This window comes from Ananas comosus, linkage group 13 (assembly GCF_001540865.1).
Source record: "Ananas comosus cultivar F153 linkage group 13, ASM154086v1, whole genome shotgun sequence".
Taxonomy (NCBI): Eukaryota; Viridiplantae; Streptophyta; class Magnoliopsida; order Poales; family Bromeliaceae; genus Ananas; species Ananas comosus.
In genome coordinates, this window is record NC_033633.1 from 8,523,061 (window position 1) to 8,540,810 (window position 17,750).

The window sequence follows — 17,750 nt, forward strand, 5'->3', positions numbered from 1 at the left end:
ACGCCCTCTGTTTTATATTTTCTTTCAGAGCCTTCTACCCCGGGAGAGGCTCGGGATCCCGAGAAAAGAATCGCCTCGAGCTAGCTAGCGAGGGATTTGTCGATAGGTGGTCTACTTCTTTTTTGGTTTTATTTTGGAGAGGTTGAGATATTTGTACCATTTTGTAGAGGCCACCCTGTTATGTAACTGAGCTTTGTATAGATTTTGTGATGTGTACCTTACTCTTACCTTAGTGGTTTAGTTTCCTTTGATTCTACTTGTTGTTAGATTCTAGCTGTTCACATGCTCTGATATCTCTAGATATTTATTATCTTTCCTTTATTCATCGCTTTTGTTGTAGACGCCTTATATGTGCAGGCATATGGCGGGTCTGGACACGCGCCGGGCGGGCCTCCGCCGGGTCCTGGGGCGTGACAGTAGCTCCCCCTCGGGCGATGAGCTCCGGAGTAGTCAGCACTAGGTTGTAGCGAGTATCTTCCCAGAGGACGGTCCCGTCGGGTCGTAGCGAGTATCTCCCCGATAGTAGGGATTTGGGTTGGAAAGTTTGTGAGGGCGAAACCTATGGGCTAGCCAAGAGATTAGGCAATGAAAATGTGAGCTTGCATTCATCATGAGCATCCTATCGAGCATAGCATTGTTTATTGTTCGGGCATATTAGCTACATTTATTAGTTGGTTACTATCTATTCTTTCCTCTATTATGCCTGATTTAGACCTAGTGGGAAGGTCGGTGAGGTCGGGGCCGAACCCACTGGGAACTTTGTTGTAGTTCTCACCCTACTATTTTTACAGAGCAGGGACCGAGCGAGCCGGCAGACGATCGCGGTAAGAGTATCGCACCGTAGACAGTGACTTCCCTAGTCAGTTTTATTTTGATAGTTGCATACCCTTATATATCATCTTTTGTACTTGATGATTTTAGTAATATCAAAGATGTTTAAATGAATGATGTAAAAGGATTTATGCTTCAATGCAAAGGTTATAATTTGAGATATCATATGATGTAAAAGAGAAGAAATGATAATAAAGAAAAGAATGCAAATGTACAAGTTGTATGCATGTATGTAATTTAAATTTAATCATAGTACTTGTATGCTGATTAGTTAGTACTTTCACTTTGGCCATTGCTTGCCCTCATGCAAGCGATTATGTATGCTTCCGCATGTGTAAATTTTGTACTCTATTTGTACTTGTTGTTGAGCCTTGGGAAGACAGGGGAGGCTCTGTCCGTTCGGCGTCTGTTCGACGTGCTCGAACCGGCCAAATAGGACCAAGCTCGGGGTGTGACAAATATAATGGTATCAGAGCGTAAAAATGAAAGTATAGGATGGACCTAGAGACCCTTAGGAATAGAAAACCTTAAGGATCTAGGAAACGTGAGCGACGTGGAACTAAATTATAGCGAAAGCTTGTGATTGGGTTAATGTTAGCATGTCTCTAATATGGTTAGGGACTAAATTTAAGTTGTTATTTGTTTTCTTTTTCTTGTGTTGTGATCGGCGGCCGACGACATGATGCTTTGGAAGGAAAATAAATACACTTGCTGCTTTCGCCGACTTGGGTATGTTCGAGTATAATATTGAGTAACTAATGTGAATTGCTTCATTTCAGGAAGCAATGCCACCTCGTGGACGACCTAAGATGCCTCGTGGTCGACCGCGAACGAGGTCTATGCCTAAGGAACCGAGTGCGGCTCCCGTGCAAGCCAGAGCAAGTGGCGACAGGGAGCTTCGGGAGCAGATGGCCGCGCTTATTGGTGTAGTGCGGCAACAAGCGGAGTCTGTTCAACTCCAAGGAGAGCAGATCCAAAGGCTTCAAGAGTCTTTGGAGCGACAGCAAGCGGCGGCGCTCGTGGAGGCCGAGCACCCTGCGCCCCCTGCAGTGGTGCCGAGTGTGGCTGAGGATGTCGGAGCGGCGGCCGTGCCAGTCACGATGGTACCGGCCGGTTTGGGAATCTCAAATCCTGATGATGCAGCTATAGAAGCGGAGCAAGAGCGTGCATTGGCGGCTCTCATTAAGTTCAAGAAGTTCGACCCACCTATCTTTGAAGGGGGAAAGGTAGAGCTATCGGTGGTAGAGTCGTGGATCGACTCGATGGAGACGCTTTTCGAGAACCTATATACCTCGGAGAAGGATAAGGTGCACCTCGCCACTCATTGCCTCGAGAAGGCGGCGAAGGTGTGGTGGAAGCGGGTGAAGCGAGATCGGCCTTCTGACCGTCCGCCTATGCTATGGGAGGAGTTTAAGAGGGCGATGTTTGCAAACTACTTCCCCGACACTGTGAAGCAGAAGTTACAAGAAAAATTTCACAAGCTAAGGCAAGGAGATCGCTCGGTAGCGGACTGCGAGCAGGAGTTCTCCCACATCATTGATTGCGTCCCGGATATTGTTCGAGATGATCGGGACCGGGCCGATTGGTTCTTGCGAGGACTTAGGCCGAGGATCTATGAGGCCGTGCAAATCCTCAAGATTACGACCTTTGCGAAGGTCTTTGATCGAGCTTTGTGGGCGGAGCATGGCAACACCTACGCGCGAGAGGAGTGCGAGGCTATGGCGGAGGCGAGGGACAAAGGAAAGAAGCGAGCGGTGGGTGGTGCTGGGGGCCGGCCGAATGCCAAGAAACCCCCTCGGTATCCCCGGCAGCAGGCGAGGAGTTGGAAGCCTTCTCGTTGTACTATTTACGGCGGTGATCATCGACCGCCGGCATGCCCGCAGCGCGGGGAAAAGTGCTACAAGTGTGGCCAAGCGGGGCACATGGCACGGGAGTGCCCGAGTTGGGGGTCGTCTGCATCGACAGCGGCGTGAGTTCCTTCCACCCCGAGGTAGCTCGCAGGGTTGCCCCCAGCTATGTCGACTGGACGCTCTTCTGCATCGCGTCAGCCGAAGGTATCTAGAGCGCCGAGTGGGCGAGTTTTTGCCACTCAGGTGGAGGAGCAGCCTACAGTTCCTGACGACGTCGTGGCAGGTATTATCTTGATCAAAGGCACTAGAGCTAGAGCTTTATTCGACACTAGTGCATCACATTCATTCATAGGTGCATCATTTGCAAAAACTCATGACATAGAGATCACACATAATGAGGATTATTGGTCGGTAAATACTCCAGAGCATTCATTCTGTGTTCATGACGAGTGCTTGGCTTGTCCAGTACAGATAGGTGATTGGATTATGCCGATAGACCTATTATGCCGTGATAGATTGTGAAAGCAAGGTGATCATATTCCGTGAGCGTAATCAAGAAGAGTTAGTATACCAGGCGTGTAAAAGCCCGCGCTTCGCGGCTACAGTATCGGCGACGAGGGCGAGAAAAATGATTAAGGGTGGATGTGTAGCCTACTTGGCGACAATGGTAGAAGCCCAAAAGGAGCACCCGGAACTTAGTGGTATTCGGGTAGCGTGTGAGTTTCCAGATGTATTTCCGGTGGAGTTACCGGGATTGCCACCGGACCGAGAAGTCAAATTCGTTATTGATTTGATTCCCGGGACGGCACCAATTTCGAAGGCTCTATATAGAATGGTACCGGCAGAGCTAAAAGAGCTAAAGGCACAGTTGCAAGACTTGCTCGATAAAGACTTCGTGAGGCCGAGCATGTCACCGTGGGGAGCTCCAGTGCTATTTATGAAGAAAAAGGATGGCGCACTTCGACTCTGCGTGGATTACCGCGAGTTGAATAAGGTCACAATTAAGAGCAAGTATCCGTTGCCAAGGATTGATGATTTATTCGATCAGTTGCAAGGGTCGAGGGTGTACTCGAAGATAGATTTACAATTCGGATATCATCAGTTGAAGATACGGCCCAATGATATGCACAAAACGGCGTACCGTACGCAGTATGGCCATTATGAGTTCACGGTAATGCCGTTTGGGCTTACTAATGCCCCGGCAACGTTTTTGGACTTGATGAATTGAGTCTTTTGACCATTGTTAGACCGGTGCATCGTGGTGTTCATTAACGACGTATTGGTTTATTCACGGAGTGAGGAAGAACATGAGGAGCACTTGAGGACCGTGTTGGAAATACTCCGAAAGGAGAAGCTATATGCAAAATTAAAGAAGTGCGAATTTTGGCTTTCGGAGGTTACCTTCCTAGGCCACGTGATATCGGGTGATGGCATTTCGGTAGATCCGAAGAAAGTAGAGGCAATTAAAGATTGGCCTCGCCCGACAAGTGTAGTGGAAATTCGCAGTTTTCTTGGACTAGCGGGTTACTACCGGCGGTTCGTGGAGGGGTTCGCCAAAATAACTGCTTCACTAACGCGCCTCACACACAAGGGAGTTAAGTATGTTTGGAGCGACGATTGCGATCGGAGCTTCGAGGAGTTAAAGAAAAGATTGACATCGACCCCAGTGCTTGCTCTACCAACGCCGAGGGAGAGTTTTGTAGTATACAGTGACGCTTCCTACATTGGTCTCGAGTGTGTCTTGATGCAAAATGGGCGAGTTATAGCTTATGCTTCGCGCCAATTGAAGACTTATGAAAAGAACTATCCGATTCATGATCTGGAGTTAGCGGCGGTTATTTTCGCGCTAAAGTTATGGAGGCATTACTTGTATGGTGAACATTGTGAGATCTACACGGATCATAAGAGCCTTAAATACTTATTCACCCAAAAGGAGTTGAATATGCGACAACGGCGGTGGTTAGAGTTATTAAAAGATTATGATGTTACTATTCTATACCACCCCGGGAAAGCAAACGTCGTGACCGATGCACTTAGTAGAAAATCGGGAGAAAATTTGGTTTCGGCAATTACAACTCAACTATTATTGCAAAAGGAGATGCAACGACTTGGTCTTGAGGTAGTGGCTTCGGGAGTGCCGGCAACACTTGCGGCGTTGGTTGTTCAACTGACCTTGTTGGAGAAGATTAAAGATCTACAAGCTACCAATCCTTATCTCCAAAAAGTGTGGGGTGAAGTTGAGAGCGGTAGTGCCGATGATTTTGGTAGTGCCGATGATTTTGGTATTGGGACCGATGGCGCACTTCGATTTCGAAATCGTTGGTGTGTGCCCAAAAAAGAGGGCATTCGCAAGGCGATTATGCAAGAAGTGCACAAATCTCCTTATTGTATTCACCCGGGGGGCACCAAAATGTACCAAGATTTGAAAGCGCATTATTGGTGGCCGGGCATGAAGAAAGATATTGGAGAATTCGTGGCGCAATGTCTTATGTGCCAACAAGTGAAGGCGGAGCACCGGTTTCCGGCGGAAAAGTTGCAAAGCTTATCTATACCCGTTTGGAAATGAAAAAATATCGCAATAGATTTCGTAACCGGGTTGCCTCGATCTCAAGGTGGACACGATGCAATTTGGGTGATAGTAGACCGGTTGACGAAGTTGGCGCATTTTCTACCAATTCATATTACATGGTCGGGAGACAAGTTGGCTCAAGAATATCTAGACGAGATTGTGAGACTTCATGGAGTTCCCGTGTCAATTGTATCGGATCGGAACCCGAGGTTCACATCACATTTTTGGAGGAGCCTACAGGATCCATTGGGCACACGACTCGATTTTAGTACGGCATTTCATCCTCAAAGTGACAGGCAATCGGAGAGGACGATACAAATACTTGAGGATATGCTTCGAGCGTGTGTACTTGACTACAAGGGTGGATGGCATGATCATTTACCGATGGCGGAGTTCGCATACAATAATAGTTATCAAGAGAGTATCGCGATGGCGCCATTCGAGGCCCTTTATGGAAAGAAGTGTCACTCTCTAATCCATTGGAGCGATATGGGCGAGAGGGCTACTCTTGGCCCGGATGTGGTGCGGGAGGCGGAGGAGAAAGTTCGCCTTGCCCGCCAACGACTTGCTACGGTGCAATCTCGGCAAAAGAGCTATGCCGACAAGCGAAGAAAAGACATCGAATTTGCGGTTAGAGACCGCGTATTCCTAAAGGTATCGCCAATGCGAAGAGTTAAACGGTTTGGAGTCCGTGAAAAACTAAGTCCCCGGTACCTTGGACCGTTCGAAGTATTGGAACGCGTTGGTGCAGTGGCTTACAAGTTAGCATTACCACTGAGGCTTGCGGGAGTGCACGATGTGTTTCACGTATCAAATCTCCGCAAGTATGTTCACGACCCCGAACATATTCTCTCGTTTGAGCCGTTCGAGATTCAAGAGGATATGACTTATGAGGAGTTCCCGGCGTATATCATCGATCGCGAAGTGAGAAAACTATGGAATCGTGAGATTCTGTATGTTAAAGTCCGTTGGTGCAACCACGATAATCGGGAAGCTACTTGGGAGCTCGAGAGCACAATGAGAAAGCATTATCCCCATCTCTTCGAGAATCTGGATTAAGGTATGGATCTAGATTATAGTCAAGTTAGTTTCGCGGACGAAACTAATTTTAAGGGGTGGAAAATGTAACGAACCGAAACTCGATAGTGAACATTGGACTTTAGCCAAATTGACTAAAGCGTCCGAAAGAAATAGTTGGGCATGTTCCATCTGACATTTCAAAGGTGTTGGAAGGGTCAAAATTGAGTTCTAAAAGAGTTAGGAAGGTTTTAGCATCGATCGGCGCGAAATAGAATCGAAAAGGTGCAAAAATAAAAGTATGGAGCTTTTGTACCAGTACAACATTGTACCTGTACCAGTACAAAAGTGCAGACCGAGAGAAGCTGCTCTCGGGTTTTGTAATATACCGAGAATTCGAAAAACAAATATCGAACTTTAGTCCAATTGACCAAAGTGCGAGGTTGGTACCCTTCGGAAAGTCCGAAGATGTTAAAATAAGTAAAAGTGCATTGTGGGAGGTTTTCGAGAGCTAAAGAATCAAAAATCTACAAACTGTAGGTTTTGAGCTCTCGGGGACCGGTCCCTGGTGGGAGAGACCGGTCCCCGAACGCGTGAGAAACGAGAAGGCTGAAAAATCGGCTAAGTCCCAGAAAACCAGCTCTCGGGAACTGGTCCCTGCGGGCAGAGACCGGTCCCCGAGAGACCGGTCCCTCTGGGAAAGACCGGTTGCACTGCGCGGGGGCCTTGGCTGCCCGCAGGGAGAGTTCTCTGGGACCGGTCCTAAGTCGGGGAGATCGGTCCTCGAACACGAAAACTGCCCAGTTCAGGCAGTTTAATAAAATGAAAGCTGAGGGGTTTATTTGCAAAAATGTAATGTATGGGTTATGTTAAGAGGGGTTGTGGGATATTTCTCTCATTTCCTCACACCCTCTCACACTCTCCTCTCTTTCTCTCTCTAAAAGACAAGAAGGTAAAGAAAAAAGAAAAGAAAAGAAGAAGAAGGAGAAGGAATAAAAGGTGAAGAAGAAGCTAAGGAGTAGAGCTACTTCCTCTTCTTCCCCTTTGGAGCAACAAAGGAGAGCTTACAAGGTAAGCTTTCATCTCCTCTCATGGTAGAACTTAAGCTAGGGTTTTGATTTCCCTAAGGATGGTTTTCATAAGATCCCTAGAGTATTTGGAGCTATCTTTTGCTTCTTGTTGAGATCAAAACCATGGATTAGGTGTAGGTGGTGAAGCTTAGAGGTAAGCTTCAACCCCTCTCATGGTGAAACCCTAAAATGGATTTTGATTGAGCTAAGGAGGGTTCAAATAGAATCTTTAGATGATTTGAAGCTTGCTTTTACTTCTCTAAGAGATCAAAACCCTAGTTTTGATATGGGATGAGCTAGGGCACCCAAATTTGGGGCTTTTGCTTGTGAGGGTTCCAAAGTGAAATTTACCCTTTGGAAACCTAATTGGGGGCATTTCCGACACGTTGGTGCGCTCGGTTTAATGTTACGAAAAGCCTATGTAAAGATATGAGCAAAATGGCCTAATAGGGCTTCGTTTTACCGCAGGTGACGAACTAGGAACCTAAAAATCCCAAGAAAATCATTATAGCATCCTAGTACGCCTACGAGGTGGGTGGTGCTATCCAAACTTGTTGGAATTCCCTCTATGCCTAATGTGTCATTCAATTGAGCATATATTTATATTGTTGCATGCATTATAGGGTAGATGTAACGTCATATATGTGAATGTTGCATGATGTGAGTACACGTGCCATTTGAAATGTTTGAGAACCTATCCAACCCTATATCTATGCATGAGATGTAATGTGAGCGTCCAATGAGATGAAAGAACAAAGTAACACAATAAAACATAGATCGAGTGGCATCCGACAATGTAAAGTAATGTGACACTAGACTTAGTGTGTGGCATCAAAGAGAAATGAGATGCAAAGAACAATGACAATGATTAGTGACAAGTGAAGAAAATAAAAATGGCATAAAGAACGAGTAAAGTTAAAGAACAATGATTGCTAGAGTTAGCAAAATAAAGTGATGTAAAGAACACTAGAGTTAGTGTAAAGACAATGATTGAACTATATATCCTTAGAGTTAAGGATCAATCATACTTGCTATGAGTTCCGTGCTCGAGGGCAATCGCTCTCCCTCGAGCGATGTGCTCCGGAGTTTTTGCATCACGGGTTGGAGTCAACCCGAGGACGGTCTTAGCGGGAGGCAGCTGAGGGCCCACGATGATGGACTTAATGTGGGCAAGTTAATGTGGCGAAACCCCCGGGTTAGCCATGAGATTAAAGAATAAAGAGCAAAGAACAAAGAACTTGCATACTTGCATAATTTACGTTGAGCATATTCCTTGCTTTATTGTTCAGGCATATTAGCATCATGATTATAGTTTGGTTACTATTCTGCTTATCCTTTCTATTATGCCTGAGTTAGTCCTAGTGGGAAAGTCGGTGAGATTGGGGCCGAACCCACTGGGAACTTCGTTGTAGTTCTCACCCCACTATTCCACAGAGCTGGGACCGAGCGAGCCGGCGAGCGACCGTGGTAAAGGTATCGCACCGTAGTCAGAGGCCACCAGAGTTGGGTTTACATTTTGTAGTAGCATTCCCCTACTTCATCTTTTGTACTTGACAACTAGTGATGTAAAAAGCAAAGAATGTAATGTTTATTTTGAGCAAATGTGATGTAAAATAAATGATGCAAGCAATGTAAAGAATCATGAATATGAAGGTTAAATGCAATGTATGTGATCAAAAGTTGAATCATAGTACTTGTGTAGATATTTAGTTCCTTTCTTTCACTCATGGCTATTGCTTACCCTCGTGTAAGTCGTGTTTGTATGTTTCCGTTGGTGCTTTTCTCTACTTGAAAATGTACAGGTGATGAGCCTTGGGTGGACAGGGAAAACTCTGCCCGTTCGGCGTCTGTTTGACGTGCCCGGGCCGGCCCAAATTGGTATCGGTCCCGGGGCGTTACAGATATTGTGGTATCAGAGCCTAGAGTGAAAGAATAGGAATGGACCTAGAGACCCTTAGGATTGGAAGACCTTAAGGATCTAGGAAACGTGAGTGACGTGGAATCAAAGTTAGCGAAAGCAGGTGATTGGGTTGAGTTGGGATGTCTCTAATGTGATTAGAGGCTAAGTTTAATTTTCATTTGTCCTCTACTTCTAGTGTTGTGTCAGGCGGCCGACAACATGACGCTTGTGGCAAGGATGAATGTGCATGTTGCTTTCGCCGGATTGGGTATGGTCAAGTAATGTTGGTCATGTAGCTAATGCGGATTGCTTCTTTTCAGGAAGCAATGGCGCCTCGTGGTCGACCGCAGACAAGGTCGATGCCTGAGGAGTCGAATGCGGCGCCCGAGCCATCCGGAGCGAGTGGCGACGGAGAGCTTAGGGAGCAGATGGCCGCACTTATCGGCGTAGTGTGGCAGCAAGCGAAGTTTGTTCAACGCCAAGGGAAGCAGATTCAACGGCTCCAGGAGGCTTTGGAGCTTTAGCAAACGGCAGCCCAGGTGGGTGTCGAGCATGTCGCGCCCCCTGTGGTAGTGCCGAGCTTGGACGAGGGAGCGGCGGCAGCAGCGGCTGTCCCAGTCACGGTAGTACCGGCCGGATCGGGAACCTCAAATCTAGTGTGGCGGTAGAGGCGGAGCGGGAGCGCATGTTGGCGGCTCTTATACAGTTTAAGAAGTTCAACCCACCTACCTTCGAAGGCGGTTTGGTGGAGCCGGCGGTTGTGTAGTCGTGGATTGACTCGATGGAAACGCTCTTCGAGGACCTAAATACCTCGGAGAAGGATAAAGTGTACCTCGCCACCCATTGTCTCGAGAAGGCGGCGATGGTGTGGTGGAAGCGAGTCAAGCGGGATTGACCTACCGATCTTCCGCTTATGCAGTGGGAGAAGTTCAAGAGAGCAGTCTTCGCGAACTATTTCCCCAATACGGTGAAGCGGAGACTACAAGAAAAGTTTCGCAAGTTGCAACAGGGCGACCGATCGGTGGGAGAATATGAGCAAGAGTTCTTTCACATTATAGACTGCGTTCCCAATGTTGTTCGAGATGATCGGGATCGGGCTGATTGGTTCTTGCGAGGACTCCAGCCGAGGATTTATGAGAAAGTGCAGATTCTGAAGTTTACGACCTTTGCGGAGGTCTTTGATAGAGCCTTATGGGCGGAGCATGGTAGCGCCCACGTTCGAGAAGAACGGGAGGCTATGGCCGAGAGCAAGGACAAAGGCAAGAAGCGAACGGCGGGCGGTGCCGGGGGCCGGCCGAATGCTAAGAAACCCCCTCGGTATCCTCGAAAGCAGTCGAGAAACTGGAGACCACCTCGGTGCGTCATTTGTGGCGGAGAGCACCGAGTGTCGGCTTGCCCGCAGCGAGACCGCAAATATTTCAAGTGTGGCCAACAGGGACATCTTATCCGGGAGTGCCCAAGCTGGACGTCATCTGCACCGACGGCGGCATCAACACCGTCTACCCCGAGACAGCTTGCGGGGTTACCGCCATGATGTCGGCTGGGCGTGCGTCATCACCGCTTCAGCCGGAGGGATCGAGAGCACCTAGCGGACGGGTTTTCGCCACTCAGGTGGAGGAGCAGCAACCTGCAGCACCCGACGACGCCGTGGCAGGTATAATTGTGAATAAAGGCACTAGAGCTAGAGCAGTATTTGATACAGGCGCATCTCATTCATTTATTAGCGCATCATTTGCTCAAACTCATGGCATAGAGATGGCATATAACGAGGACTACTGGTGGATGAATGCCCCAGAACATTCATTCAGTGTTCACAATGAGTGTTTGGCGTGTCCAGTGCAAATAGGCGATTGGATTATGCCGATAGATCTGCTAGTGCTAGATCAGATGTGGGGATTCGATGTTATCTTGGAGACCAACTGGCTCTCCAAGTACTATGCGGTTATAGATTATGAAAACAAGGTGATCACTTTTCGTGAGCCTAATCAAGAAGAATTGGTATACCAAGCGTGCAAAAGTAGGCGCTTCGCGGCGACCATATCGTCTGTAAGGGCGAAGAAGATGATCAAAGGAGGGTGTAAAGCCTATTTGGCAACCATGGTAGATGCTCGAAAGGAGTACCCAGAGTTGAGGGATATTCGAGTAGTGTGTGAGTACCCGGATGTATTTCCGGTGGAGTTACCGACATTGCCACCGGACCGGGAGGTCGAGTTCGTTATCGACTTGATTCCCGAGGCGGAACTAGTTTCGAAGGCTCCATATAGAATGGCACCGGTGGAGCTAAAGGAGTTGGAAGCACAACTACAAGACTTGCGCGACAAAGGCTTCGTGAGGCCGAGCATGTCACCGTGGGGAGCTCCGGTGCTATTTGTGAAGAAAAAGGATGGCACACTTCGACTCTGCGTAGACTATCGCGAGTTGAACAAAGTAACGATTAAGAACAAGTACTCGTTGCCAAGGATTGACGATTTATTCGATCAGTTGCAAGGGTCCAAGATGTATTCGAAGATTGATCTCCAATTCGATATTGTCGTTCTTCTGAAGCACTCCCAATTCGATAATAAATTTTAAGTAAGTGTTTTCCTTTGAAATGAATATTCATATTGGCCTTCATATGTCGTAAACACCATCGATGAGCATGACCTTCAGATGGTGGGAATACAAGTGCAACGAGGTTCGCTAGACCTTTAAAACGATATGAAATTAGTGTAATAACTCGAGATCTTGTTATATATCTTCTTAGGCAACTTAAAAACCACTCCGAACTCGAGCCATTCTCCCCCTCACAAATTGTGAAAGCTAGCGGAAATAAACCACCATTGGCATCGACACCTGTGGCAATTAATGCGTGGCCTCCGTATTTTCCATATAGATGAGTAGCATCGATACTAAGTAATGGCCGGCAATACTCCCAACCATGAATCGATGGTCCAAAAGCCCAAAAGGCTCGTGAAAACATTCTCGTATTGCTCGCCACACTAATATAATCAATCTTTGTAATAGTTCCTGAATTTGTTGATTCCAACATAAAGAAGTATCGAGGAAGGTCGCAGTATGATTGCTCCCAACTGCCGTATATAATTTGTAGTGCTTTATTCTGTGCCCTCCAAGCCTTGCTATATGATATGCTAATGTGTAACTCGCTCTGAACTCGGGCTTGAATTTCCATAGGACTCATTGTAAGCCTTGCCTTCAGTGTAGGTGGTATAAATTGACATATGAAAGATGATGTACAGTTTCGATGTCTTGTATTTAGAATTAGAACCAAACAAGTGTGCGGACCTTTATAAGTCTTTACTTTAAAAAATGAACTACCTTTCGGTTGAGAGGCATGTAATCTCCAAGGGCAAGAATCGACCACACATCGCACAGTATATCTAGTTGTATTTGACTTAACAACTTTAAGCTGCACATTATGTGCAATGTGCCAAGCGTCCAAAGCCCTTACTAGCGATGATTTATCAGAAAAAGTCCGATTAGCCCATGCTTCATCACTTGGAGGACCCTGATCAATATTTTGTTCACTATATGCATCAACAACGCTTTGATTAATTAATTCATTACCCAGGACAAACCGTTGTCGTTGATCTTCAAATTCCACGAATTCCACCGGGTCCGGTACATCTTCGTTGTTGGCATTTGAGTTTTCAATCCATTCAACACCTTCATCTCGAATGGCGCATGCGAGGGCATTCAAGCCACCGTCATGATCAGGATCCAAAGAACACGCAACAAAGGACTCCTCGTCATCACTAGAATCAGCATCAATTCGCCCTTGATCCTCTTCATCAGTTTCACTAACATACTCCTCATCACTTCTACTTACGTCCAATAGATCAGTTGTAGTCACTCCCCGATTGGTCCATTCACGATGAGTACATGATGGATCTTCATTTTGATAAGGAGGGATAGTATTTCTTACTGGCCAAGCCGACCATTGATGAATACTAGATTGTCCTGGACCTTCATCTACATAAGGAGGGTTAGTATTTCTTACTTCCCAAGCCGGCCATTCATGAACACTAGATGATCCTGGACCTTCATCTACATAGGGAGGGCTAGTATTTCTTTCTTCCCAAGCCGGCCATTGATGAACACTACATGATGGACCTTCATTTTGATAAGGAGGGATAGTGGTTCTGACTTCCCAATCCGTCCATTCGTGAACATAAGATGATGGTCGTGGACTTTGATAAGGAGGGACAGTAGACCTGTAGAGATATATAAGATTAACTATTCACATTGATTTTTTACGTAACTAAATCATACAATCACCTACCACTCATTTTGATCAACCAACGGAGACGGATCCATCACAGCAGATGGCAATGCTGCACTAACTGGCTGAGATGGAACTCCAAACTCTCTGAAACACTTACAAGACAAAGTTATTAATTTCGCGCACCTAAACTAATTGAGAAATCACGAAAAAGATTTATAAAGATCATTACTTTATACCTTGATGTACGACCTCGTTCGCGATTGACGTAATTCCTTTGATCATTGCGGGTACGACACATTTCCGTTTGATAAACGGTATTTGGACGGTCGTGTGCCGTCGACCCATCTTTCTCCACGTATAATTTTATACATCCATGGAACGAAAAAATACTCATCACGCCAGATAGTGTATTGTCATTTGATACGTTAACAAATTCTCATTCGCCTCCCGTTGGACTTTTCACCGTGATGCGTAGACGGTCTTCCACTCGATCATAATTAGTAACATTGTATATTTCCATCTCTAAATCCCGAAATGAGATATTGTGTCGGACCGCAACCAATTCTTTACGGCCACCAATATATCGTGGTACATTATTGTTCTCGACAAAATTTCCGTCCCAATGGATATAGAAAGGAACAATGTCGCCAGATATAGAGTTCTAAAGTAATATATTAACATGTAAAAAATTATTAAACTCAAACATATCACATTTCTAACATACAACAAGAGAGGGTAAAAAGATGGTATTACCATTGTACAGGCACAGTCGGCGCGACTACTTTGCCAATTAAGAACGCAGGAATGATCTGTGACAAAGAGACCGAGAACAATCAGTGAAAGGGGGGGAGGGTTGCTAGTGGACAGGCTTCTCACAGTGAGAAGCCTCACACAGTGAGAAGCCATTGTAGGGGGAGGGGCAGTGGGAAGGCTTCTCACTGTGAGAAGCTATGGAGTCTTCTCACAGGGGGGAGGTGGGGGGCTTCTCACTGTGAGAAGCCTCACAGTTGCTTCTCACTGAGTGCTGGGGAGGTGGGTCTCACAGTGAGAAGCCACTGTGGTGGGGGAGGTGGGGTCTCACAGTGAGAAGCCACTGTGTGTTTGGGGGGGTGGGTCTCACGTGAGAAGCCACTGTTGAGATGCTGGGCGGCGGCTGGGTGGAGGGCCGCGGGGGTGGGTCGTCACAATGAGCACTTTCACTGTGATTAAGCCAGTGAGAGTGCTTGGGTGGGGGGGCGGTTTACACGTGAGACAGTGAGAACCCATGTTTAGGGTGGTGGCGGGGGCGGGGGTTCTCACTGGAGGAACCATGTGGCAGCGGGTGAGGGAGGGGTGATTCTCATGTGACGAAAGCCCCCCGCATATATATACAGTATTGAGAGTGGGAGGGAGGGGGGCTCCTCACTGCTGAGAAGACCTCATAGTCTAGGCGGGTGAGACCCGGCCAGCGGCGGCGGCGTGGGCCACACAGGAGCGAGACGAGAGATGACGAGAGGAGAGTGAGGGAGAGAGAGAGAGAGATGCTTCTAGGGCTAGAGAGAGAACGAGGAAGGGAGCTACCTCGGGCAACAAAGGGCGGCGGCGGCGGCGTTGGACAGAGAGAGAGAGCAAGAGGAAGAGAGCGAGAGAGAGAGATCGAGAGAGAGAGAGAGATAGATCGAGACAGACAGAGTTCGGGAGGGTGGGGGGGGAGGAGTGTATTCAAAGAGAACACGGTGAATGGTTCACTGTGTCTGGAATACTGAACACGGTGAACCATTCACCGTGTCAAATAGAGACAACCTCGCAAGAGGCTAAGTCGCTGGTACTTATATTGGACACGGCGAACAGTTCACCTCGTTTAGACATGGTGAACAGTTCACCGTGTCTAGTAGAAATAACACCCTGACTATTTCTATTGAACACGGTGATTAGTTCACCGTGTCTAAACACGGTGAACCAAACACCGTGTTCAACTTAACCACCCGGCACAGCCCTGCCCGCGTGGCGCTGACGTGGCGCTCGCATGGCAGGGCCAGGGCCATTTTTGCAAATAATTTTTGGACGGGGCTATTTTTGCAAATAAAATTTGTCAGGGGGCTATTTGCAAAAAAAGCCCAAAGATTGAGTATAGATAACCAAAATTGGTTTACCTCAACCTCAATCGGTTCGTTCAAAACAGAGCTTTGCTCGGCAGCCGAAGATGATACTTCAGTTCTTTCTTTTAGAACATCAGCCGAAGGTGTTCCTTCGGCTCTTCTTTCTGAAGTTGTAACCGAAGGTATTTCTTCGGTTCTTTTCTTTAAAATTTCAGCCGAGGAAACGCCTTCGGTTTGTTGGGAATATGAATACAGTCTCTTGACGACCGACTTGCGCCGCTTTGAAGGCGGCGGAGGAGTAGATTGTGTAGTTTCCATCGACTTTTTCTCTGAAGCTAGGACCGATGGAGAAACCGGAATTGACTGAAAAAAGGAAGAGTAAGCATTACATATGCTAATAGGAGAAAAGTTTTAAAAAAAAGAAGAAAAAAGAGTCGATTACCGAAGAAGGAGGGATGTCAGAGACACGATCGGAAGTCTCTTCCGATTCTTCTTTTGATACAGTGGCGGTGTCATCCGAGGGACTTTTGCTCGGATAGGGCACTGTAAATGGAAGAGAGATAAATAAATAAGCAGGAGTTATGTCGAACAGGGAATTTTCTATGAGTAAGAGACGTACCAATTTAGTGAATAGTTTTGCGGTGTGCCTGTGAGGTAGATAAATTGAAGGTAATATTGACAAAACGATCCCAATTAACGGTATAGCGGAAACCTACAACTCCTGTACAATTTGGCCTGAACTTAATAATTTGAAAAATCACCGAAAATGATTCCCCATGGCGGAGATTCGATCAGCATTGTCTATACTTTTGGTGGGAGGACGATGAACAGCAGTGTTGGCTGTAAAGAACTTGGCTGGAGCAGGGATTGCTTGTGTAAATCCGAATTGACGTGCTGCGAACTGGGAGGAGTAAACCTCAGTACTGAGCAGTAGTTTCAAGTGCGATTTCAAACCAACGTGCAAATCCCTTGTAGCCTAAAAAGAGTACCGGACATCTGAATATTCGCCGGCATGGGAAGAAGCAGCTTCACCTTGAATGGCTTCATACCTAGCTAAAAACCAAGATTGGCGGGTGACACGATTAGCAAGAGGAGACCAAGAAATGAGAAAATGAGGACTTTATTCATAAAAAGCTTTGAAATAGGTGATAAAATCAAGAGGGTGGCTTGATGTTAACGGTTGAGGACAGCTGAGAACAAGCCCATAAGAGTCAAAATAAGCAGCCGAGTCTAGATCTAGAGGTTCTTGGCACAATTTATGAAAATAAATTTGCAGAAATATTTAAAAAAACCAAAAAACACCACAGCCCGAGCTGATTGTTACACCATCTCCAGAGGGTAGTGGTTTAATGGAATCAAAGATTTCCCTATAGACGAAGGCAAGAAAATAAGGCCCTAAAGCTAATCTATCGCCGTTTGATAAACCAACGGCGATTGGGACGAAGTCCCGATTGATTTTCTACGAACGAGTGCAGAAGAGATTGTGGCATAACCAATATAGGAGGAACGCTGTATGTTCTTTCCTAGTGACAGGGGCAGGGGATTCGCCTACAAACTTACGGAGAAACTTGGAGTAAGCCAAGTCATTGAGGTCAAGATGAGCCCAAAGTCAGACACACCATCAGGATTGTAAGCCATAGAGATGGTGACTCCATGAGGACGCAGTCCAACGATAGCGGCTACGTCAAAAAGAGTTGGAGTAAGAGGTCCCCCTCTGAAAAGAAAAATGTTGGAAACAGGGGACCAAAAATAGAGAGTAGAAGCTAACAGAAGGTTATCGGCTACAGGGGGCTTCCTAGATAGCCGAATAGCTTCGTAAATCCCGATCTCCTTCCAAGAATTACCATAAACAGCTTCCACTCGGTCCAACCAATCCAAGTAAGCATCTGAAACACTCGGCCAAGTTCTAAGACTTTTTCCTGTCGAAGCCAAGGAATACCAGGAGTGGAGATAAATGGATTTAGCCATTAATGGAAGACCATCATTGGAGTAAGGGAAATCATCAGGAGTTGGATCTTCAGTAAAGGAGGGACCCAAGGTTAATCTAGTGGGGTCTAAAGAGAGATATGGTTTAAGTAAAGTATAATCCAGTGAAGGACGAGTAGGTAAAGGCGGGAGCGGCGCCATTACTCGAAGCGAAAAGAAAAATATGGAATGAAGCAGAAGCTGTGAATGAAAGAATGAAGATTAAAAGAAATTAGAGAAGACGAAGA

General features: G+C 46.5%; 2 protein-coding genes across 2 annotated transcripts; one reads left to right on the top strand and one right to left on the bottom strand.

Annotated features, from left to right (window-relative positions):
- Positions 1,932-2,804, top strand: LOC109719279. The gene is made up of 2 exons (XM_020245853.1): positions 1,932-2,138; positions 2,241-2,804. The coding sequence occupies exons 1-2, from the start codon at positions 1,932-1,934 to the stop codon at positions 2,802-2,804; spliced, it is 771 nt and encodes a 256-aa protein (XP_020101442.1).
- Positions 6,245-13,888, bottom strand: LOC109719280. Its single transcript, XM_020245854.1, has 3 exons — positions 13,517-13,888; positions 12,055-13,448; positions 6,245-6,300 (listed from the first exon to the last, which is right to left on the bottom strand). The coding sequence occupies exons 1-3, from the start codon at positions 13,549-13,551 to the stop codon at positions 6,245-6,247; spliced, it is 1,485 nt and encodes a 494-aa protein (XP_020101443.1). The 5' UTR covers positions 13,552-13,888.